This window comes from Clupea harengus, unplaced genomic scaffold (assembly GCF_900700415.2).
Source record: "Clupea harengus unplaced genomic scaffold, Ch_v2.0.2, whole genome shotgun sequence".
Taxonomy (NCBI): domain Eukaryota; kingdom Metazoa; phylum Chordata; class Actinopteri; order Clupeiformes; family Clupeidae; genus Clupea; species Clupea harengus.
Genome location: NW_024879936.1, coordinates 12,836 through 38,119, shown reverse-complemented (window position 1 = coordinate 38,119; position 25,284 = coordinate 12,836). Strand labels below are relative to the sequence as shown.

The window sequence follows — 25,284 nt, the reverse complement described above, 5'->3', positions numbered from 1 at the left end:
GATCTCAAGTACTGTTATTTTCAATAGGCAGGCATATACGTCACGCAGACATTTGTCCCGAACGGTAGGTAAATCCACTTCAGTCCGCCTGCCCCAGGCGCTGCCGACATGGTCAGTGGGGCAACTGTATGGAATTAAGTTGCGCTGATTCATTATAGAGTTGTATTTACATGGAAGTGTATGTTTCTATTTTAGGTTACCGAGAGTAACAGTATTCTTAAACGTCAAGAGTTTGCGAGGAGGGTCCTGTGTGCAAAGAAATAGGTGGACAGCATTATTCTATGTAAACTTAACTGCGCGGCCAAAGAATGGAACGTTCTTCATCTGCCCATAGATTTAGGAACTCCATGTACAGGCGAGGTGAGTGATGAAAGTGTGATCTATAAATATCGATATATCGAAATGCACAGAAGTAAGTAGCCTACATTGGACCAGGTTACATTTTTTGCGGAACACATGGATGGCGTTGCCATCAGACTACTAATTGCGTGTTACTTGTTTTTCCTCCTTCTTTTGTGCCTTCTTTTGGGATAGAAGCTGAGGTATGACACATGCAAACTTATTGAAGACTCTCAGGCGTATTGCACCAATGTGTTCCTCCATAGACAGCTAGAACACAGTATAAAATGCATAAAAGTCATTCCTCCACCCCCACCCTCTCTACCACCTTCACCATGCTGCATGAGGAGATCAGAGCATTAGTGCTAGAGAATTAACCAGGCTGGAATGGGGTTGTGGGTAATTAGAAGTGACAGGTACGACACAGACTCACGTAGTGCTTACAGAGGAAACATTACTCACCAGGTATAATTTCACCCTCTAGTATGCACAGTGAAGGCTATGAAATTCAGATTTGAATACACATTTCCCTGAAGTCTTGGATTTCTTTATTGCACACAGTCCAAATATGCAAAACATAGCGAGCAGTCCTGCACACATCACCATTTTGAACAACAGACTAATCCTCTCAAGCACAGTAAACGAAGCAAACTGTATGGGCTTTTCCTGGGGTGACACGTTTAGACTGAGATTTCAAGAACAAACTCTTTTCATGTCTGGCCCTTTCTTCTACTCTCCTCTTCCTCTTCCTCTCCCACTCCCTGTGCTGAGACTGTCTGGCTCCTGTTGCTTAGATTGATGCAGTACCCATGATTTCCTATGTAATTACTTAATGGGATAACAGTTTTGAGGACCACAAGGCCAGGCCAAATCAACAGCTCTTAAAAATGTTTACTTTTCCACCCATGTGTATTTGGTCTGCTGTATATGTACAGTGTGTGTTTTTTTGAAAACCTACATCTTGTATAGATCAGAATCAGGAAAAACCTCACTGCCAGTCAGTTCTCTGTTAGATGTAGTCATATAGTAAACACAGATGTCTAAAATTACTAATGAAATAGTGTCTAAAAACCCAGAAAGTGACTCTTCTGCTCATCAGCTGTCAAACTTATCCATCGACGACCCAGAGGACGCCGAGCTGGCCTACACCATGCGGGACATGCCCCCGCGAGTGGTGCACACGTTCCCTCGCGATATCCCTGTCAAGGAGGGCAGCACTCGCCCGCACACCCCCGGGACCCCAACTCACGCCAGCAGCTCCATGGGCCGGAGCTACCTTGAGTCCGACCCAGAGGGCCTGCGGAGGTCCCAGCTGAGCTCCATGAGCTCCCTGGACTCCTCCATGAGCCCCTCACGCTCCAAAAGCCCCTGGGGGAGATTTGACCCCTATGACTCTGCTGAGGTATGATGTAATTAGTAACTGGAGATAGCCGGCTGGTTATTGAGTGTTGCCTTTGTGCCCCCATATCCATGCTTTTGAATGAGTTTACAATTCAATTGTAAAATGTAAAGGAGACAAAAAATGTCGATTCTGCTTAATATCATTAAGACATAAATAGCCTTTATGTTATCAATATTATGTTATAAATAAATAATTTCAGTGTAAGATAAATGTAATCATGCTTCTATTACACTACAGTTAGAATTGCCTGTGATCCAATACCAAATATCTCTGCTCAAAGTTGACAATGTTGTTCTCGCTGCCTGTCGTTTCAGGACCAGGATAAGGAATATGTAGGTTTTGCTACACTGCCAAACCAAGTGCATAGAAAGTCTGTGAAAAAGGGCTTTGCTTTCACGCTAATGGTGGCAGGTAATATGAATGTTTTACTGGACATAGATGCCATTCACAAATATACAAAAATGAAACATTTACATTTAGTTATTTAGCAGACGCTTTTATCCAAAGCGACGTACAAAGGAGAGAACAATCAAGCTACGCGCAATAGAGACCTAGTGTAACAATAAATACTTTTTTACATAAGAAATAAAAAATGTGTAGGAATGTAACTACTGTAAGTGCGAGTTAAGCAACAAATCCTTACACTTATAATGCTATTTTAACTATAAAACTGATATGCGTTTTTGGAAATATCTGAGAGGCATATAATCATTATGCCTCTATTTATATCAACTGTGTGTATGTCTATTTTAGGAGAGTCAGGCTTAGGGAAATCCACCCTGGTTAACAGCCTCTTCCTCACAGACCTCTACAAGGACAGGAAAGTGCTGAATGCTGAAGGTAAGGCAGATATGACCAATCTATAACATGCACAAGACCCTGGTCCATTTTGTGTCAATCACACGCCATCTTATCTATGTCTTTAGAGAGGATCATCCAGACAGTGCAGATCACAAAGCACACAGTCAGCATTGAGGAGAAGGGGGTCAGGCTGAGGCTAACCATTGTAGACACACCTGGCTTTGGAGATGCTGTCAACAATACAGAGAGGTATGTGTTCTCTTTTTTTCAGATTTCAGAAGTGGAATGTATTTTAATGTGAAATTTGTCTTAACAATTGTTATGTATATATATCAAAGTATTGATTGAACTGAGTTTACGTAAATAGAGTTGAAACAGCAAATGACATTTCCAAGGAAAGTCAGAGAGAGGTATTTTCTTAGTAAGCCTTCACACTTCCTGCTCACCCGATGCCTTATTAGATCGCTTAACCCTTCCTCCTCTACGTAACTCCCTCTGGCACTTAATCAGTGTCCTGCCTTTTTATCACCTACTTATCAAATGTTGTTATGATGAGAGAATAATCACTCACTTACATAGAGCTTACAGTATGTTTTAATATAATAAATACATATTCAGTTCACAAGCCATATTTGTAGTTCATTATTTCTGTGCATTCATACTCAGCTGGAAGGCAGTGGAGGACTACATCGACCAGCAGTTTGAACAGTACTTCAGGGACGAGAGTGGGCTGAACCGGAAGAACATTCAGGACAATCGTGTGCACTGTTGCCTTTACTTCATCTCGCCCTACGGTCATGGGTACAATCCCCATCCAGCACTAACTCATGTTTTGTGCTGCTATGATATATTAAGTGGATGTCTGTAAAACTGTCATATTTGATACTTTGACAGTGACATTTGTGTCATGCTTTTTGGAGTCAGATATTAGTGTTTTACTATTTGGCAGCATATTTGATATTCTTGGTCTGAGAATAGACTACTATGTAAAAAGGCAAAAGGATTTGTGTAAATCAGTATATGCATCCCTAACATTTGCCTTTCCCTGTGTCTTAGTTTGAGGCCACTGGACATTGAGTTCATGAGGGCCCTCCATGGCAAAGTTAACATCGTACCTGTCCTAGCAAAGGCAGACAGTCTTACTCCAGCTGAAATCAGGAGGAAAAAGATTAAGGTAGTGTTCTAAGGTGTGTGTGTGTGTGTGTGTGTGTGTGTGTGTGTGTGTGTGTGTGTGTGTGTGTGTGTGTGTGTGTGTGTGTGTGTGTGTGTGTGTGTGTGTGTGTGTGTGTGTGTGTGTATGTCGGTAAGCATGTATCTTTGTGTGTTTGCATGTGCATGTGTACTTGTGTATGTCATCGGTCTGTCACTCTGGCTGCTGCAGATCCGAGAGGAGATAGAGAGGTTTGGGATCCACATCTACCAATTCCCTGATTGTGACTCTGACGAGGATGAGGACTTCAAGCACCAGGATCGGGAGCTGAAGGTGTTTATGTCTTACAGAGGAGGAAGCATTTTAGGATATTAAAATAAAGCAAAGTCTAGAAGGCTTTACACTAGTAGACTAGTAGTCTAGTCTGGTTAGCTCTCAATATTATATTGACTAATTATATTTAAGGTCTTATACTAGTAAGAGTTGCCTTTTATCTAGTGGTGTTCTCAGTGTGCCTTTTACCCGCAGGAGAGCATACCATTTGCAGTGATAGGCAGCAACATGCTCTTTGAGAGCAAGGGTCGGAGATTCAGGGGCCGCATGTATCCATGGGGTGTCGTGGAAGGTATTTCAGTCAGACATGCGTACAATTAAACACAGATACATATGCAAAGAAAAATCTTACACATGCACACACAGGCAGAATAAAATGTGCAAAACACACATACGTACATAGACACATCTATGTATGCTTACACATACAAAACCTACCCTCTATCTCATAAAACATAATTGTACTTTTGCTAAGGCTTTTAATAACTAACACATAATATAACTAATATGTTTGCTGTTACATGTTGTATCTGGCATCTGCTTTAAGTACTCTTGTCTCGTGTCACAGTGGAGAATCCCGCTCACTCGGACTTCCTGAAGCTCAGGAACATGCTGGTGCGCACTCACATGCAAGACCTGAAGGAGGTGACCCGGGAGACGCACTACGAGAACTACCGGGCCCAGTGCATCCAGAACATGACCCGCATGGTGGTCACGGAGAGAAAGCGCAGGTGAGAGGGCAGGACAGGGCCGTGGGAAACTCATCCAACACTGGGTCTCGTCAGGTGTTCACACAGATATGGAGTCCTAACAGTCTCGATCACTGCTGTCAATCACATACGGCACGTGAGCCGGCAGAACATGGGGCGGTTCCCAACTGAGGCTAGAGGTGAATCAGGTATTATCACAAACGAATATCCAAAAACCTGCAGTCACTACAAACAAACACATTACCATACTGACCCACCCAGCTGGAGTTGTGTTTGTATTTATTTGTATATTTAGAGGTGTGTGTGTATCAATGTCTTACAATGGTATTTACTTATAAATACCATTGTACCATTACAAATTTGCCACTGCAAAAGCTAAAGGAAGATAAAGATCTGAGACAGCTAATAGGCATTCTGTTTAAATAGTTCAATTCAATTGGCTCAAATGAACAAACTTAAATGCAAAGAGAGGAGCTCATGTTGAACTTAATGCATATGTGTGATGTAAATAGAAATAAATGAGCTGAAATGAATAAGCATAAGATTCAGGTCTCATATGTTTATCTTTGTCCTGTGCGTGTGTCCTGTAGCCTGTGTAGCCGACTGAGAGAGAGCGCCTCTGACCTGCCGATCCCACTGGTCCCAGTGGACAGCGAGACCGAGCGACATATATGGGAAAAGGACGAAGAGGTATGTCCTGCCATAACTACAATGTTCTCTGTGAATGGGGTTGGTTCATCCTGTAGGAGAATCAAAATGCATACCCAATGATAAAGTAATTTATATAAAGTCACCTTTAAATAAAAAATGTAAAGAGCCTCTGACGGCACAGCTCAAGGGAGACTGAACTCTGCTTGAACAATGTTGAAAACTAGACGTACCGCACGGTGGTGTGTATTATGACTGCCACAGAAAGTGAGAGAATGAGCAAGAATTAAGTGAAATAACAAATATGTTCTGTCCAAGAAAAATTAGTGAATTATTATGTTTCTGGCAACAATAGACTCAAAAGTTGTATATCTCTCTGAGTGAAAATGTAAGGAACTATAGTTTGTGGATGTGTCAGATGTAGCAGAATAGAATACAAATGTGAACAAATGTAGCCAAGTATAAGCATACAACATTTCTAAATTTTAGCTTAAGTGGTTCTTGAGATATTAAAATGTGTCCGTTGCAGTGGCCACTATGGACCAAATGTCACAAAATGTGTTGCTTTTTGTGACATTTGTATGCTTCCAAATAATGTGGTAGTGATGAGGGTGTCAAATCTTGTGAAGTTCGAACCTTTACATCCCAAGATATTGGCTAGTTACTTTGCTCATTATTCACTAGGTGGCGCTACTCCACAAATTAATCGTAATGAGCTGTGGTAATGCGCTTCCTAGAGGCCAGTTTGGCATAAAAAAATTATAATTTGTGGCTAAACTGTTTTTTAGCTATTGCCCCTGTTTTTGAGCTAAAAGTGCTTTGACCCTACCCTACCCTTTGACCCTTCAGGGGGTGTTAACACGAAGGGAAACGCACACCTAGGGACACAAACGTTACATTCCGTATCAGAAGTGTAAGTATATGATATTGCCGACCAAAACTTGGTGGGAAAAAAAAGAAAGAAAAATATTTGATAAATACAACTCTGTTTCAGACATCTTCTTTGTGAGTGTGTGTGCCGCATTGCCCATGGTTTTCATTACTGCCAACAGCCTCTGGCAAGAACTTTTTACGAGGGACCTCCCCATCCCTAGCTCCACTCAAAAATGTACTGGCACAATGGAGGGGGGGGGGGGGCTCCAGAATTAAAATGTGACTGTGAGGTTTAATTGCCTTGAGCATCCTACAGGGTGGATGTATGTCACTGTTTGCATGTATGTATATGTTTGTATGTCATTTGTGTTTGTGTGCGTGTCCACACCTGCACACACTTGTGTATGTGTGAATAAACATGCTTCGTTTGCATACATACTTATATATGTGTGTGTGTGCATGTGTACACGCACATATATGTATGTGTTTGTTATCCATTCTCCTGATCAGCTTCCTCTCCTCCTTTCTGCAGCTGCGGCGGATGCAGGAGGTCATGCAGAGGATCCAGGAACAGATGCAGCTCGCCCACAAAGATGGGTTCTAGATCTAAAACTATCCCCCTTACATGTATCCAATCACCAAGTGTCAGCTCACTAATACAGACATACGGTGTAAGGCTTAGAGAGGCAACCGTTTTGGCATTAAAGGAAAAACTCAAAAACTGACCCAAACTTCTCACAGACTCTCATACCTACTTAAAAACCTACGAGTTGTGAGAATCCATTTCCCTTACTTTAAGAAGTAGCAATCATTTCCAACTCTGCAGAGATTCAAAACATTATGCCACGTCCTAGACCACGTAAAGCCAGTCACAGGGTGTGTGCTGAGGTTTTTTTTTGGTTTGGTGAATGTATAAATGATAGTCTTCTCAAAAGGCCAGTCCTAGTGATTGTTATACTCCAAAACACAGTCCCCATGCACCTGTCGACGAAGAGGAATAGGAATGAGCATATGAACCTGTTACAGGTTGTGAAATTGTTGAGTTGGCTTCCTGAAATATTTCACCCATCTGTGACTCAAACACATTTTATATTTCAGTTATTGTTTTGCCATTCACTATATGGTACTAGAGTTTTGTCCATCTCCATTTTTTATCAGAACCCACATTAGGTAAGAATGGTTGTGTTTATGTGTTTTTTTGATCTTTAGATATTTTTATCAAAAGTTATTGGTAGTGTATTTTTATTATTATTGGTCAGTGTCCTTACAGTGTAAGCCTACAAGAAAATGATGTAACCAAATGTTGGAGATTTTGTATGAGGAGTGTTCAATTCAACATTAATATTTTCATTATCGAATAAAGGTACTATTTGTTATGGTTTGACAATTATAATGCAAGTCATGTTTATCCTGTACATTTTCTTTCATTTACTTTGATTTAAAAAATATTTCAAAATGGACCAGTACAAGTCCACTGAAAATAAACCCCAGTAAATGTAGTCAGGTAGGATTAGGTAAACAAGCACTAATGAGTCAGTGGAAATACTGTAGCCTACTGGTGTATGTACTAGTTCTACAGATCTCAGCAATAACTACAGCAATAAGAGCACAGATTAAACGGAGTTGTAAATGTCATAAGATTTATTATGAATCTTCATTGCTTTTTATTAATTGTAGCATATGTTTCCTTGTCATTACTTTTATGATTGTTATTCTTTTTAAACATAGTGGACAATTAGATCTAAATGCAGCCCAAAATGTACAGGCAATATATAACTTAAACTTTCTCCATAGGGAAAAACGCACAGTTTTTATATATAATATCAATGTAGGATGAGGTCTAGAGGTCCCCACACATCATACCATAGTACATGGTCCCAGAAAAAAATAAGGAAATTAAAACAAATCACAAATCAATATTTGAATGGAAAGAATTGCAATCTACATGCAAAAAAACAGGCAACAGTATAATCTTAATTATACATACACATATATGTGAATGCGTGCATATACTCACATGTATACACACATACACACACATATATATTTTTTTTAAAAATTAAAAAAAACTTTCACAAATAAATTTCACAGACACATACCTTTTTTTTCTTTTACAAAGTATGGAAAACATGGTCTTTCTATACACTCACACGCGCACGCGCGCACACACACACACACACACACACACACACACACATTCTTACAGATGTGTCAAAGGGCTGCTGCTTATAAAAATGGATCACCCTTGCAGTAATGGAGGTTGGGTGGGGGTGGCCTTAGATGGGGTGTCACAGTGTTAAGGTTCAACCAAGAGTCTGATACTCCACCACACCGACGGCGCGTGTTATGGCAGCATAACTACGCTGTTGCGATGGGAGACGGTGCACTCTTCTGTCAGCATAAACACTCCGAAATCACCCTCGAGGGAACAAAGGATAAGAAGAGCAAAATAAGAACACAGAAACCAGCGTCTATATGCGTTATCACAAGCTACTGACCTGAAGTCAGGGCTAGCGGCCTATGATGAGATTGGTGTTACTGAAGTAATGTGTTATATGATAACAAGCTCTAAGTCTCCAGGATGCACGGACAGGGAAGTAAACTCAAACGTCACAGACAGAATTAATAGGTTATGAGCAACCATGTGTGCCCATTTACGCAGTCCACTATTCTACTGAATTTTACCATCCAATACTAATTCATTTCATCATCCAAAAGCACACAACCTACACCAGGTATCAACAAAAACACACATACATATGCACAGTGAAAACTACACCAGGATCAGACTAGTCTGTCACTGATATAAATATGAGACTAACACTAAGTCAACTGCTTAGGACCATTATGGATTGCTTAGACATGACTGAGCTGAACTGCACAAAGTTGGATGCACTCTTTCACACACTCTGGATTCTATTATGAAACAGTGGTGGACGTGTGGGTCTCTCCAATGAATTGTAATTCAACATTGTTAATCAGCACAGTGACCAATCTGATTGCTTGGTGACCGTTTCCATAAAACTGAAGTGGCACATCTTTAGTATTGGCCACACATTCAATTTCTATTTGCAGACAGCAGGGGGCGGACTTTACTCTTCCCTAACTGAGGCACTTCAAGGATCTTTGTTCATGTGCATGTTTGTGTGTGTGTGTATATGTCTCATTATACACAGATACTAGATACATGATATTAGATATCAGCATCCCGGGACAGTGTCTGGCTCTGCCCTGGTCCAGGGGGCGGTCCGCCGGGGACTCAGCCCCCATCTGCATTACTGAGGAGTTCCTTAGATGCCCCGTGAGCATCTTTTTTGACTGGAGCAAAATTAGGAATTACAAACGGGCAATTTCCAGAGAGCCAAAACAAAAACTACTCTCTAGGGTCAGAATACAGCAACAATGTATTGCTGAGGACACTTGTAGGTAAAACCAGTTCAGCGTTTATTGAGCTTCAGACAGACTTTTAACTCCCGAGCTCTGCCACGACGGCAGTGATGCTGCCTTGACATTCAAGCCTGGCATTCCAATAATGCCAAGGAGTCACCACTGGGCACTCATGGCGGAGGGGTTTCTCAGTGTGTGTGTGTGTGTGTGTTTGTGTTTGGGGGAAGGGGTGCTGCCTTGGTGGCGCATTTGTGGGCATCTTTGTGGGTACATTTTAAAAAGAAAAACACAGGACATAATAAACAAAACAACAAAAAAAAGCATCAACATGTAAAAGAATACAAACACAACATAAAGCCAAAGAGGGACACATTTTTCCATTCTACGAGTCCACGACTAAGTGTTTACTATGACTGCGATCATTCGAGGTCTGGATTTAAAACGAGCCAGAACTCACAGTGTTTACCTCGGTAAGTAACTAGGAGAACACTGAAGTCTGGAGACACGTTGTTTATCTCAAATCATCTTCGAGGAACAGAACTGGAGGACATGAGCTGTGAAGGGGTATCCTAAAGAGCGGACTGGGCCCGGCCCACATCAGGGTAAGCTCCGTTTGCGGGTCAGACTCTATCTGGGGTTCATGTAGCCATCAGAAAGTTTTCACAAATGGGGGTGTTCCAGCGCCACCACAGCCACCACTGCACACCATACACATTCATCACCCACTCATTCTCTCATTCAAACAACACTCACTCTTTTTTTTTGTTTGTTTGTTAGTTAGTTTGTTTGTTTGTTTTGTTAGTTCGTTTTCAGGCCAGCTTCAGCGTACTGACGGGAAACTGAGGCACTGTAACCATAGTCACTGGGTTGAGGACGGTCTGTCCCATGAGCTGCGGGTGGTGGTGGGCCACCACGGCCGTCGGCTTCCCCACCACCGCCGTGGCCACCTGTGGCATGGGACCCGTCACCGTCACCGGCACCGCCCCGTTCACCTGTGCGTGGCTCGGATGGTGGGCGGTGAGTGCGTGGGCGATGTGGCCCACCACGGCCGGCTGCGACACCGCCACCGACTGCGGGTAGAGTGCGGGCAGATGCTGGCTGAGATGCGCCACGGGGTGCACGGTGATGTGTCCGATGGGCTGGCCCACAGTGGTGGCCTGGCAGTGGGCTCCTCCGGACGGGGCGATGTGGGCCAGGTGCTTGGAGCCCGGCGGGAGGACGTGGTTGACGGCCTGGATGACCGACGCGTGGGACATAGAGGCGTGGGCGATGACGGTGGTCTGTTGCGGGGCCTGGGACACCACCACGTGGGTGGAGACGGGTAAGGAGGGAGGGGGCGCCGGGGCGATGGCCTGGGGGGACACCATGGCCTGGGGCTGGGAGACGGCAGTGGTGAAGGGTGAGACCGTCACGGCGGCAGCCGCAAGCTTGTGGGGCTGGATGGCGATGTGCTGCGGCGGCGGAAGAGGTGGCTGCGGCTGCGACTGCAGCTGTGCAGGGAGGAGGGAGAGTGTGGGCATGGCCGGCCAGGGATCAGCGGAGATGGGCACGTGGGGGGGTTTGGAGACGGAACTGGGGGGTGCCGATGACATATCGCTGTCGACGTCCTGGTCAAAGTTGTCCTCTCCTTCTGCAAAATGAGACAGAGAATGAGGTTTGGGAGGGGCAGACAAAAACAATAATTCATACACGGTCCTGGCTCTGTAAACAAACATAGTGGCTCGGACTGAGCCATAAACCATTCCAGCCAATCAACACCTTGCTTCAGGCGCACGGAAGGGAGGCTGTAATTTCATTGGCTGCTGAGCTCAAATATCAACAACCTTTTGCTGGAATTGCTGACAATGCCTTTAGAGAGCTCAGCAAAAATTGGGCTTCTGCAAATGTAATGTGTGCCCATGTCTGTTGGTTATATATATATGTGTGTGTGTGTGTGTGTGTGTGTGTGTGTGTGTGTGTGCTTGTGTCCATGTCTGTGCGCTCAGCCTGTCCCCAACCTGAGGCGGTGGAGGTAGAGGCCTGGTCGTCCTCGGGCTGCACGGTCTGGCGGAGCAGGCGGTCGATCTCCAGCACGTCCATGCTCTGGCTCAGCTCGTTCTTCAGCTCAGCCAGCCGCTGCTGCATGGCGATCTTCTCCCGCGCCAGGCGCTCCATCTCGTGCTCGTACTCCTTCTCCTTGCGCTTCAGCGTCTGGGGAGGACAGACATGGACGGAGACAGAGAGGCAGAGGCGTCACTCATCATCTGCTTCACATCAAAACGCTCAGTCAGAAAACCTCAACTACATGGTGACGAGGCGCCGTTGGAGTGTAATCAACAACCTTTGAGCATCTATAAATGTTAATGTTCTATACAAATGTAACCATTGTATACATCAGCTTTCCACTCACAGTATTGGCTCTATCGTATGCACACGTGCAATATGTCTGAGTCAAGTTACGAATCAATATGTGACAAAGATTACATTCATACGTACTATATATTATCACAAGACAATCGCATTTAAGTGCATATACACATACATACTTAGAAACAGGTGTATTCCTGATCAGGGTAGACACACTATAGAAACCTCTCCTTGGTCATGTGATTACTACTCTTTTTTTTCTTGCTCATGCTCTTTCCCCTCCCCTAAAACTCCCTGCTTGTTCTTTCTTTCTTTTCATTTCCCAGCCCCTCGTTCATCATTGACTCCAGTTGTGGCCCTTCTGGTTACTTGGAACTCTGTGCTTTTACAACAGAGGTGGGCGGGTCCTAGCAAGGGCTAAACATGCAGCAGCCTCCCGCTATGAGCCAATCACAGCCTGTGAAAGCCCTGCTGGACTGCCATTATCAGCTGACATGGACGACATTCCCGTAACCGGTTTATGTGGGTGTGTAAATAGGAAATCACCATGTGCGTGTGATATGTGTGTTTGCGTGTGTTTAAGCACACACATACACATAACAGTGAAAACAAGAACACCAGTGTGGCTTCCACATTCCTGTCACAGCATGGTTTGTAGGGACCAAGAGAGAGAAAGAGAAAGAAAAAGAAAGAGACAGATAGAGACAGAGAAACAAGAAAAAGAAGAACATGCGATAAGAAAAGCAAACACTTTTTTTTAATCCCCCTTTTCCAAAGATAAGCATTAAAAAAGTTTCACATGAGTGAGGGGAAAAAAACAAATAGGTAAACGGGAAGGAATGGTGAGCAACAGTGAGAAGTCAGTGGGAACAGAGAGAGAGAGAGAGAGAGAGAGAGAGAGAGAGGGGGGGTGTGAGAGAGCGAGAGAGGGAACAAGGGCCTGCGTAGTTGTGCAGGCAAATGGTTTGCTGACCCACTTTTTTGTCTCGGTCAGCTGACTCTGGATCACCAAAACAGGCAACCAGGCTAAGACTTTTAGTGGCTTGGGAAGGAAGGGATTACACAGCTTTTGGAAAGTGTGTGTGCGTGCGTGTGTGGTTGTGTGTGTTCTTGTGTATGTGTTTTAACGATGAAATGAGTGTGGACAGACAGGAAGGAAAGGAATGTAAAGGACACATCACCCGGAAGGAGAAGGAAATCCCAACTAGTACAACATAAAGCTGATCAGAGAGCCAAAAAGAGATAGAGTGAGTGAGTAAGAGAGAGAGGCAGGGAGGCAGGGAGGAGCAGTAAAGCCCTTGGGGTCACGTGGTTTAGGGAAAAGACACGTCCAGAGAGCAAAGCTGTTTACACCCCATCTGTCAGAGCACAGAGCATGTGATGGTGTCCCTACACGCTGCCACGGCAGTTCCCAGTTTCCTCCCCCTTCCTTCCTCCCTCCCTCCCCGCACAACTCTGCCTCAGCGACTGAGAGACTTGCAGCCATTCTGGCTCAACGTGGGCAGCCGAGGAGCTCCCACCCCACTCTGAGAGTGTGCTGCAGTGTCTACAAAAGAGAGGAGGGAGGAAAGTTAAGACAGGGTGAGAGACGAAGGGGCCTGCCACTGCATGTATTAGAGCCTGGATGTGTAACATTTGCCTGAGTGTGAGTGTGTGTGTGTGTTATAGTATGTGTGTAAGTGTGTGATTATATAACACATATATGAGAATATAAATATAGCTCAATAGCAGCGTGGGTAGAGGGCAGCTCTGGCATCTGGCCCACTGAGTCTTGATCCAGGATTAGAGAATGAGACAGAGGCCGCTGCTGCTTCTGTCTGGCCAGAGGATCCACCCCAAAGCCCCTCAGACAGCATGGCAGCTATGCATGGGCAGTGCCATGTCATTCCTCACCCTCCCTGGCCCTCTCTAGCCATCTCCCCGGCCCTTTCTAGAGATCGCTCCACAAGCAGCTGCACGCACACCATTGACCAGCTGACATAAGCACTGAAGGTCTGGGAAGCTTTCTGTTCTACAAATCCAGCATGAAAAAAAACATGCAACTCAACAGCAATGGAATGTTACATTTATTCTGTTCTTATGTCCATGTATCGGTGTCATTTATTCAGAGGCATCTGTTGTAAAAATGTAGTGACTGGTAAACCTGTGGTTGCGAACGGGGAGTGAACTGAGGTGCTCAGATAGGAAATCATCATTCACCTGAACTGTTTTCTAAAAAGCACATCATAGATTTCCTTGCAAACTCAACCGTAGACTACATATCTATGCTAATCTGATGTTTAAGTCTTGTACATGTCAGACTGTAGCAAAAGACTTTGTTCCTCCATGCAAAGCAAAACTAAGTAAAGCCAAACATGCAGTGAGGAAGACAAGAGAGATGCTTCTGTGACAAGACATGACAACACTATGAACAAACTACCCACAAGGCCTCGCTTGAACTGCTATAAGTAGGCAACTTCCTTTTTGTCCAATTCATGACATAAAAATAATAGCATGACAAGTGAAGGGGACAATCCTGGACCGTTCTGCCTTTTATTTGAGAAACATGAAACTACACTGCAGAATCCCTCAGGGTGTCACCACGGCAACAGCTGGAACCCACCACAGTTACCGTAGCAACTGCACAAGGAAGGAAGCATGCGCCGGTGTGAGAAGGTGTAATAGAATCTAAAAGGGTGGTCTGATTGGATTACACACAGACCTCCAGTGTTTTCCAGTCTAGTGCTCACTGCTTTCTCCACCCCTCCCCCTTGGTCTCTCTCTCTCTCTCTCTCTCTCTCTCTCTCTCTCTCTCTCTCTCTCTCTCTCTCTCTCTCTCTTCTCTCTCTCTCTCTCTCTCTCTCTCTCTCTCTCTCTCTCTCTCTCTCTCTCTCTCTCTCTCTCTCTCTCTCTCTCTCTCTCTCCTCTCCCTCCTCTTCTCTCTCTCGCTCTCTCTCTCCTCCTCTCTCTCTCTCTCCTCCTATCTCTCTCTCATCTCTCTCTCTCTCCTCTCTCCCTCTCTCTCTCCTCTCCTCTCTCTCTCTCTCTCTCTCTCTCTCTCTCTCTCTCTCTCTCCTCTCTCTCTCTCTCTCTCTCTCTCTCCTCTCTCTCTCTCTCTCTCTCTCTCTCACCTTTCCAACCCACCTCTACTGAAACCCGACTCTTGCACTTCTTAGCAGTCAAACGCTACTTTAGATTTCCCTGATGTTTTCTCAATGCTGCTACATTGCTCTCTATGCACGGGATCGTCTCTTATGATGCCAGGCAATTATGATGATGTCAGGCTATTCCATCAATCGAAGAAATGTGTCCCATGATGTCCCAAACTATCACTGTGTGCCCTAATTTGACTGTAATGCAGTTGCATTAATGGCTAACAACAGCCAATAACAATGGGTTCAATCTGAACATGGCTAAAGTCTCGCCTTACCCTAAGCTGTTTAGCACACACTCTCATTTACAAATTATGTTTCTAGGTTGTGGGAAGTGAATGCAAGTAAATGGCAAGTGTGCTGGCCAAGTCTGCTTGGACTACACTTGGACTAATCACCTGGAAATCACCCTGTGCGTGCAGATACCCTTCATGCCTCATGATTCTACCATGAAACATCATTTCATTTCTCCTTGTCAAAGGTTCTGGCAAAGGTAAGTCATTTAACAACGAAACTATGTAAGGGGGTTAAGACCAACAAGTCAACCACTGGCTCCTCCTTCTTCTGAACCTCTCGGTCAGTGGGTTCATACATTCAAAGGAGGGGGGAAGGGGGCGATGGACTTCCTGTAGGCACGCCATCCACCAGCATCCCCCAACAGTCTCCATGGTTACAGAAAATTGAAAGGACAGGTTAATGTGAAAAAGGGGGAGGGGGTACAGGATGCAAACAAACTCAGGAAGGCTTTCTATCCCAACTCTTATTTTCTTCATACACCATCTCCAATCTCAAACTGGAGCAACAATAAAAGTGGTTATTTTCAACCCAATAAACCTGATTTCTTCTTCAGACTTCCATTTGTACTCCCTACCACTCTCTCTCTCTATATACGTGTATATATCTCTCTCCCACCGCATATCTTCCCTTCCCTCATTCCCTGGCCTGTCTCCACCTCCCGCTCTCCCTCCCTTCCCTAGTTTTCCAGCGGACGCGTCACTGGGCATGCTCTGTGTAGGGGTGTGCTCTGTCTGGTATGCACGCAGTGAGAGAGGGGGAGGGGGGAGAGGAGGAAAGCAGGCCCGGGGTTGGGGCGTGGCCTACATCGTGAAAGGGGGGGGGGGGGGGTGACGTCACTATGCTCGCGCTCGCCATGTGCTCCCAGCTCACGTGGACTGAGGGCCGCACAGAGACAGACAGAGGGAGGGAGGGGGAGCGGGAGAAATAAAGAAGAGCAAGAGGGAGACAGAGAGAGCAAAGAGTGAAAGAAGGCAGGCGGGAGTAGAGGGAGGGGCGAGAAATCTCGGGCAGCAGAGAGGAGCGGCAAAACGAGAAGCCTGCCTGCAGTTAGCAGAGCAGTGTAAAACAAATTCCACAGGGTTGTAATTGTTCTCAAACACAGATGCCACACCACACTCCCTGAGTGCTTCAAATGAGGGGCAGTTATTAATGATTTCTGACCAGTGCTGCTTTTGATCTGACCTGACTAATATAAACATGTATTCCTGTTCAAAATGATCACATGAATCAGCTGTTTTATGAAAACTTGCTGTATTAAAAACACACTTTTTCCCGATCTGTATAATTATGGTTATGTTGTGCTGTTAGCTAAGTCTACAAATATGAGACAAAATGATAGGACATCAGATTGTACTCTCACTGCAGAACAAGTGATGACAAATACACACTTAAAATACAAATACCTAGATCACCTCTTCTGAGAAGGTTGGACCAGGCCGTCCAGGCCACAGAAAAACACACCAGCCTGCTAGTTCTGCATGTACGGGGTGTGTGAGAACAAAATAAAAGAGAGGAAGGAAGAAGGAAAAGAAAGAGAACCAAGACAAGAATGAGAGTCACACCTCTTTATGGATAACTTCTGACAAAAGTCAACTCTGTTTGCCAGTGAACGTGACTCACTGTCACCTGACTACCCTGACCGGCTTGATCATGCTGCCTTGGCCAATGACAGGCCCCTGTTTGTCATTCTTAACGCAAATTAATTTAAATATTATATAGACAATTTGGTCTGAAACGCACCTGAATAAAAACACTTCCCTACATCAAGCTCAAGTTCAGCCCCATGGCTTACCGAATAGATGAGTCTGATCAAATTCTCCGAGCAGCTGGCCTTCAAGAAAGCCACAGTGCTACTTACTCCACACAATGACCACAAACACTCAGAGGAGTAGACAAAATAATTCTACATGGCCAGACACAAAAGGACTGTCAGGACACCCACAGAGAAACGTTTTCAAAAGATCAACTTTCAGTACTTTCACCCTGCTTGCTCTTTTGTTCCCTTTGCAGTTGCCTTAATAAAAGTCAATGCTGCGCTCACACAAAGGCCTCTGTTTCATTTTCTACCGGACGAGCTGGACTGAGCCAAGGCTGCACTGCACTCGCTTACCTGAATGTAACGCAAGGCGCTCCGCAGGACACTGAGGTTGGATGTCTTTTTTTCGTCCACGTTTGGAACGTTCCTTTTCAAGGTCTCAAAGCACTCTTTGAGATGTGCTCGTCTAGTGCAAAGACAGTGTGACAGACAAGGATGAGTAACTGGACGCCTCCAAATTCTCGAAACTATCTAGTATACTTGATTTAATGAGACAGTATGCCACAATTTGCCACTTTCTGAAGCATGTTTTTTATATATTTTATAAGCAACTACTGCTGGCATCATCTTCAAATTAATTTTCATGGTGTATGGTCATGTGAAGGACAGATAAGCACACCTGTCGTTCCAACTAGCCACCTAGGCTATGCACTATGCAGTTCTGTGGTCCGGTTCAGACCAGCCCGCAAAAATGTAAAGAAAAGCTTCCACAGCACCAACATCGCCAAACAATATCACCAAAAGACCTGAGTTAGCATGCTAGCAAGCCTTTTCAGTGCCAACTGTACTGTTGCTGGTGTTTGTAAGGTTTTTGCATGCCTTTTCAGTAGTTAAGATTGCTAGCTTTCGACCAAAACTCCTTACTGCTGCTTATACATCTTCATCGAGTGTAACCCACTCAAAAACACCATTTCCGCATATGTAGATGGAAAGTAGATTCCTATGGGGTACATTTGTACCTACCTGTTTTTTTCCAATTTATTATGTACCTCCCTGGTCCCAGCTCTGTAAACAAAAGAAAGAAATGATAAGATTAATATTTAAACATGTAATTTGCATGCAGTGGCTCATGTGACAATTAAGACATAATTAAGATTTAAGTTTAATAAAAAATCATGTAGATCATTTCACAGGTATCATGGACTTGTGAAATCTGTGATTGCCTCACAGATACCATCAAGTGCCTTTTTTCCCCAGCATGGGTTGCACTTCCCCTGATTAGCAAACCATAGGCCACATTCCTCACAGACCAGACAGACAGTTGTCATTTCATATCTGTGAGTCTCTGAATACATACCATCATATCAGCAATACTACTTTCTCAGTAGCAAATATCATATATAGAGTATATGATGATACACAATGACACACATCATATAACATTGCCTATACGGATTACTTTGAATGGTATGTTTTTATATAGTATGTTATATTATTAGTCACATGTCAGGCACAATATTTTGTGTTCTTATATACTTATATTTGAATAGTATGTTTTTATTTTTCTTCAAAATATTGGTTGTACACAAAGCAAAATGTGTGACTATTGACACTGGTTTCTGTTTTAGTTCTTCCACAATCATGATCACAACACAATAAGGCTTGACTAGAAGACTCCTACAGTTACTGCTTTTAAATAATTAAATGGTAAATTAAATTTGATTTTGGTACAAAATATGTTTTGTTCAAGAAACTTCACAACAACAGATACATGGATACATACGGCCCTCCCGCACTTTACCTATAATCACTTAAGACAATAACAACCCTCACCCGCCAGGTCTCCTCTTCCCGTCCAGGCCCCTCATGTCATCCAGGGTGGCGCCGTTGGGCCGTGGCGCCGTCACCTGCCCCGGCTGGGTGTGGGGCTGTGTGAGGGTAGGCTGTGGGATCAGAGTGTGCTGGGGGGCTGTGAGGATGGGGCCTGTGTACTGCTGCAGCAGCTGAGCAGGCTGAGTGTGTGGGGGAGGAGGCTGTGTGAGGGCAGGCTGAGGGTGTGGTGGCTGTGGCTGCTGTTGCTGCTGCTGCTGCTTAGGACTGTTTCCTGACTGGGGCAAGATGCTGGTCTCTACCTTCACGGCAGCGACCAGGTGCCGCTGGCGAGGGGGCGACCGTCTGTCCTTCCCTCCTGGCGTGGCCGGCGACAACAACGAGGGGCTGCTGAGGAGTGGGGCGGGCTGCTGCGGGGACAGAGCCGTAGCCAGAGGTGCCGCCACCACCGGCATGGTGCCCACCGTGTGAAGGTGTGGGGGTGCAGCAGTCGCCGTGGCAGTGGGTAGAGTCTGGGGCATGGAGTTGGCTGGCACCATGGGGATGGGGATGACTGTGATAGGCATGGGGGCGGTGAGAGGAGGGCCCAGCACGGGCGAGAGGTGCTGGTGCTGGTGCTGGTGCTGCTGGTGCTGGTGCTGGTGCTGATGGAGTCGCTGCGGTTCCACGGCCCAGCTCACATGGTTCACCTGCACGGACGCGGGCATCAACGACGGGCCCATCTCGGCAGTGCAGCGCTGCTTCTGTTCGGCCTCCCGGGCGGCGATGGCATTCTCCCGTTTCTCCTCCTCCTCTGTGGGATGAGGAAGACAAGAGGAGCTTAAAGGTAATGACTCCACACAACAGTGGGAAAAAACAACAAGGTAAAGGAACACCGCCCTACGCAAATCAATCTCTTCAATATTGAACTATTCATTATGAATCATTTTGAATCACTTAAAATATTCTTTTGCATACTGAAAATGGCAGGAAAATGTATATATATATGTTTTAACTGTAAACAGATTTGGGCAAACTAGCCTCAAAGTATACCTTTCCACAAGAACACTTTTCTACAAATGACAGTACTAGGTTCACTGCCAGGCCTGACCAAACCAGATGGCACTTTAAAAGGCATCAAGGATAGAGGAGAACCACTTTGCTCATCCCCTCCCTTCCAAAGTCATATCTGCTTAAGGGGAGAAAATGCAAAAAAACTGCAATGCAGACGGAGCTTTCTCATCACAGCTCTGGGAGACTGGATCAGGGCTTGCCCACTCTCTCTCTCTGCGGCGCAGTCACGGAGAACACGTTCACCATGCCATAACGACACACTTAACTGCTCCCTTTAACTGTTTGTCAAAAATAATCACGCTTGCCTCGTAAATCAGGACACTGCTCTAAGCTCTGTTAAGGTAGCTTCAACAGGGTGCCGAAGGAACGACAATGCAGGGGCAAGGGCTACGAGCTCTTCTGGCGAAACAAAAAGCAAACACTGCCACCGTCACATGTCACAAGAGTGCTTCTGGCTTTAAGCAAACAGGCCGAACCGGTCTAGTCAGGGGGAGACTCAGACTGAGGCCAGGGCTGCAGCAGGGTGTATCTGAGTCACCTTGGGGGGGGGGGTTGGCTTCTTCTCTCGTGGTGAATATTTTTCCCCCCATGTCTGCATCTCTGCACTTTCTGTCTCTTTAAGAGAGAAACCCAGGGAAGGCAGCTGGCACAGACCCAGACGCTTTAGGGATGACGTCACCCAGGAGCCAGCCTGCCACTGACACTGCGAGACGGTCAGGGTGGGGGGAGGGAGGAGGGGGGGATCTAAGGCCAACAGACTGACAGAAGCAACGTCCGCCAGAGTCTGGAGAAAGGTGGAGGGGATTGCTTGTCGTGGGAGTTCACTATGCAGAAGTGAGGCCTGCAGAAATGTGTCTCTTTTGCAACAATTATTGTGGAGAAACTCGACGAATCTCAAGTGACGTCACCTGCGTGACGCCACAGTAAGGCGAGTACGGTGACAAGTAATGTTGCTGGAGACTCCCATCTGTGTTTCTACGTAACAGCCCCTCACACACACAGACACACAATAGCATTTTTTAAAAGGAAGGGGGTGCACCAAGCACTTGTCCTACAACAGCTGTTACTTTGGACTTGATGGCATGAGATTTAAGGAACACATTGGATCCCTCATCTGCAATCCCATGCACACAGTACAGTGGCTGCCTAAAGAGCTCTCAAAGAATAACAAAAGGTCTTCAGTTAATCCTTCAAAAACACACAGACAAAACCCATAGAAACCCTGACAAACCTCAGCTACCAGATAAAATGGGGCAAAAGAATAATGACACACCTAACCATCTTGCAGCACACAAAAACAACACAATATACATGCACTGAGACACCTTGTGTGAGCAATTTAACAGTTTCAGATACAAAGAGACAAAGCCAGAATTGTACTCCTATGTAATAACCACCACAGTGTAACAAAAATTGTTATAATAGTTTTTATCCTAATGACACAGCACAAATGTCTGTAGGTTAACCTGAATTGGTTACAGTCTTAACCTTGAATTGCAACCATAGATATACAGACAGTCCTGGATCACACACAGAAATAGGACTGCCAATTGTGCCTTTACCCAGCATGACACACTCAACACAGAAACTAGTCAGTAAATGCAACCGTAACTGCTGAGTTTGAGTCAGACCATAAAGATTGCAAGAAATGTCATGCACTCCACAAACTGAGCCTCTACACATGCCCTTATGTTCCTGTCATATGACCAAAAAGAAACATGTTCTGACAATCATTAAGAGTTCTGCATTGCATTGAGCTTCCGAAGAAGAGAGTTTTATCTTGATCGTGATTTCAAAGTCAGTTACGGTAGCAGGGAGAAAATATGCCAATAGGCCAGAGGACAACCCCCTTCCCAGACAGACAGACAGACAGACAGACAGACAGACAGACACACACACACACACACACACACACACACACGCAATACGTATGGCTCTGAACACTGTGATGACCACCACCACATGTGAGACTTGAAGTTCCTCTGAGGACACCGCCAGTGAATTAAGAAACTTTGTACACATCACAACCAACTGAGAATATGTGCTGATATGCAATGTGTGTAATCCATTAAAAGGAAAAAATAACAGGAAATGGACATCTGGCCTGCCGTGGCATCTGGCACCATAGCAGAAAACACAACTTCAGACGGAAGAAGAGGCAAAGTCCATACTGTTGGGAGGCCTAGTAAAAACTTAACCAGCAGTGCTGACTATATGGAGGAGAGGTGGGGAATAATAGTTAGCTTACTTACAGATAAAACCAATCATGATGCAGGTCGTATTTGTAATCAGGTCACTGGAAAGTCTCACACTAGAGTGGGAGAGTCACTTGATAAGCCCTCTTTGACAAGTTGATCAAGTAGTTTAGGGCTGAGGCTCAATTATTTCAGAACTTTGACCACTCCTATACGACTTGCCACAAGTATCCACCCAGTATCCACACAGACTTATATTGGTGAGGTAAGCACTGTGGTTGTGGACTAGACAAGTGAAGGCATTTGATAGACAAATTAATATTCCTTGTAGTTAATTGTAGTCCACAAATTACACTATAGAAAAACTAAAAGTTGATACATTAAAACACCCTCGATATTACAGAGTTGTTACTTCGTAGATACCACAAGGTATTGAGTTAGTTAATAGGACATTCTTTAACACAATTCTTCAACGCCCCATAAAAGTTTCCTCTAATAACAGGGGAAATATTCAGAGAGAGATCCCCACATTGATCTAAGGGTGGGTTTAGTTGTAGGGAAAAGGGAAGTGGGGCTTTGGCTCCGTTCTTCCAGGCTCTAGTCTGAATATGCACAAAAATGTACATTATATAACTTCTGCATTGAAGGAGGAGAAGGGGGGGGGGGGGCACTGCCCTACTTTTTCCCTCAGTGTGACCTGCGCCAGTCGGTGGGCCGTCTCTGAAGGGGAGGAGGGAGTCTGGCGCGCACGTGGTCGATAAGGGCGGTCTTTATACACGCGGTATTTGGTGGGGGTGTGGATTAAGTGACACGTCACCAGAACATTGAAACAAAAAACCATTGCCAAAATGTAGCGATTATCACGTCTTGTCGATAGGCTACAAAAAGCCAAAGGAGACGCGTCCTTGTGGTTAAAGCGTACTTTTAATCACCAACCGAAATACAAATTCGCTTCAAATACGACTTCTCTTGCCAAGTAGAAGCGGGAAGTAGCCTGGCCTCGAGTGTCATGAGATAGCTGCTCGCCAATATCAGGTCATTATGTAAAAAAGACTGTCGTGCTCTGCCACCGCCCTAAGGTCTTAGGCTACTTCGTTCTGCTCGCGAGAAACAATAAGCCTTGACCCTAAAGTGCATTGCCTTAGTATGCATTCGCCGGCTTAATTTATTTCCATTCAAATATCTAAATACTGCGTAATCTTGATGTCGTTAAAAATCGTGCATGTTACAGGGTAGTTGGGGAAACACAACAATGACCAGTCAGATTTGTTCTACAAGTTTAATAGGCACTACTGGCGCCATACACCACTATCTGTCACAGAACGACTGTACCACCCACAGCGAAGCGCACATAGTAGCAGACTAAATATAGAATGGATTTAACCCGGAAACCGAGTTAACGGAATGTTCTACTCGTACACTGCAATAATTAAACAATGCAAATAATGGATATTAAATAGACTCAGAGACTGATTCACACAGGCTTATTAATCAGGTCTAGATTTCAAATACGGCGATATTCATTCTAATGTAGCCAACAACACAAGTTTTTAAACTGTTCCCAGCCATGCTCTGAACTGAATAGTTGCAGAAACATTCAAAGACAAGCAATGGCCAAATAAGTGAATGCTATGTAGTTACTGTTACTCTACCAGATTACCCCACCAGCCCGGCTGCCAAGTACCCCCGCCTTACCACGTGTAATCTGTTGTTGCTGGGCTTGCCATTCCAAATACCTGGCGGCTTCCAACAGTGTATCGATGCTCATCTCGCGCCCTGATACCTCACGGTCGCTTTTACAAAATGCGAGCGAGTAAGTAGGTACAGGATCGCTCAATTGTTTGTTCGCCGCCGACGTCGCAATTGATCTGAAGAAAATTCCAAAATGCAGTATCCGGATTACTTTCGTAAATCCTTAGACACACATTGATAGTCATGCAACAAGATGGCGATGTGAGTAACAGCAAACACAACACGACGAAAAGCATACCACTGAAGAGCCGCCCTCTACGCTTCTAACCCACCCTTTTTGGATTAGCCTAACCTACTACAACCATTCAAAATACGGCACGGCGCTCTACAAGGATTAGGAGTGGAAGTAGCATGACTCCTTATCTTTAGCTAATCTGATCTTTAACCTCGCTATCAGAAGATAATTTTCTCCAGACTACCACAGAACACTGCCTCCTTATTAGATAGACTGATACTTAGTACGTGGTATCTTGTGCACTTCTTGGTTTTATGTAGTTCCCAGATTTCTGTTTTCTATGCGTAGTTGTGTTATAAATGTTTGAATTTAGAATGTATTCATGCTCCCCTTTTCTGTTAAAGTCAGTGTGTTATTAGGAATGCCCAGGTTTAGTTTGCTTTGTGTATTAGTGTCTTGTCCATCATTGCCCTGCGTGTCATGTCTGTGTAGAAGATCCCTACCAGCTTATAATTTTGTAACAGTTGCCAAAACTATTAGTGATGTTCATTAGGTAGCAATTTTGCTACTGTTAAAGACTGATTGAAGCTTTCAGTTTATCTAATTAAATCAGTTTATTAGCTCTGCCCCCTAATAACTCAATTTCTGGCAATCCACTTGTTGCACTGTGGCCCAGTAAAGAATGAGCTTGCCTCCTCCAAAGCAGGGCCACCCTACAGAAGGGCCACTCTCCCCACAATCAGCTCCCTTAAAAACGTCATCTTTGTAAAGACTGCATTAAGGAGATGGAGAACAATGATGAAGTGGGTGGTTCCATGCTGCCCATCTCAGCGGTCCTGGCGAGAAGATGTGACACATGTCCCGGCGGATCTATCCAGCTTTCCTGGAGCTGGCTACAATACTCTCCGAGGTGAAGCTGTCTGAGTCTACCCCACTGCCAATGAGAGACCCAGACAAGCCACTGGAATTCTGCATCTACACCAAAGATGACCCCCCAACACCATCTGCGGTGGCTCCGGCTTGTCACGTCCCTCGCTGTTGTGTCACTGCATCAGACGCAGCTCAGACAGATGGCGCTAATTCCAATGCACATCTCCACCCCTACA

General features: G+C 44.9%; 2 protein-coding genes across 6 annotated transcripts; one reads left to right on the top strand and one right to left on the bottom strand.

Moving 5' to 3' along the window:
* The first annotated feature begins 42 nt into the window (after positions 1 to 42).
* On the top strand, positions 43 to 7,891 carry sept4a (septin 4a). Of its 5 annotated transcripts, none has more exons than XM_042705589.1 (13): positions 43 to 360; positions 535 to 542; positions 1,439 to 1,741; positions 2,056 to 2,152; positions 2,495 to 2,581; positions 2,668 to 2,791; positions 3,209 to 3,343; positions 3,599 to 3,716; positions 3,924 to 4,025; positions 4,221 to 4,317; positions 4,594 to 4,756; positions 5,326 to 5,425; positions 6,789 to 7,891. In XM_042705589.1, exons 1-13 carry the CDS (start codon positions 309 to 311, stop codon positions 6,858 to 6,860), a joined length of 1,458 nt encoding a protein of 485 aa, XP_042561523.1. In that variant the 5' UTR covers positions 43 to 308; the 3' UTR covers positions 6,861 to 7,891. The 5 variants fall into 5 exon arrangements, with proteins under 5 accessions (XP_042561523.1, XP_042561521.1, XP_042561522.1 ...); XM_042705590.1 differs by having other exon boundaries at positions 44 to 360; positions 538 to 542; XM_042705587.1 differs by having other exon boundaries at positions 538 to 1,741.
* mntb (MAX network transcriptional repressor b) lies at positions 7,883 to 24,390 on the bottom strand. The gene is made up of 6 exons (XM_042705586.1): positions 23,947 to 24,390; positions 19,007 to 19,796; positions 18,197 to 18,238; positions 17,528 to 17,639; positions 11,641 to 11,833; positions 7,883 to 11,273 (listed from the first exon to the last, which is right to left on the bottom strand). The coding sequence occupies exons 1-6, from the start codon at positions 24,017 to 24,019 to the stop codon at positions 10,453 to 10,455; spliced, it is 2,031 nt and encodes a 676-aa protein (XP_042561520.1). The 5' UTR covers positions 24,020 to 24,390; the 3' UTR covers positions 7,883 to 10,452.
* Between the last annotated feature and the right edge of the window lie 894 nt (positions 24,391 to 25,284).

Excerpts from the sequence above, each read along its gene's own strand:
- sept4a (XM_042705587.1), top strand. The coding sequence starts at position 1,376 with ATGTCTAAAATTACTAATGAAATAGTGTCTAAAAACCCAGAAAGTGAC. Across the intron at positions 2,582-2,667 it reads GAAAGTGCTGAATGCTGAAG|AGAGGATCATCCAGACAGTG; the intron begins GTAAGGCAGATA and ends CTATGTCTTTAG. Across the intron at positions 5,426-6,788 it reads TATGGGAAAAGGACGAAGAG|CTGCGGCGGATGCAGGAGGT; the intron begins GTATGTCCTGCC and ends TCCTTTCTGCAG.
- mntb (XM_042705586.1), bottom strand. The coding sequence starts at position 24,019 with ATGAGCATCGATACACTGTTGGAAGCCGCCAGGTATTTGGAATGGCAA. Across the intron at positions 18,239-19,006 it reads GGGAAGAGGAGACCTGGCGG|AGCTGGGACCAGGGAGGTAC; the intron begins GTGAGGGTTGTT and ends TTTTGTTTACAG. Across the intron at positions 11,834-17,527 it reads GCGCCTTGCGTTACATTCAG|ACGCTGAAGCGCAAGGAGAA; the intron begins GTAAGCGAGTGC and ends TGTCCTCCCCAG.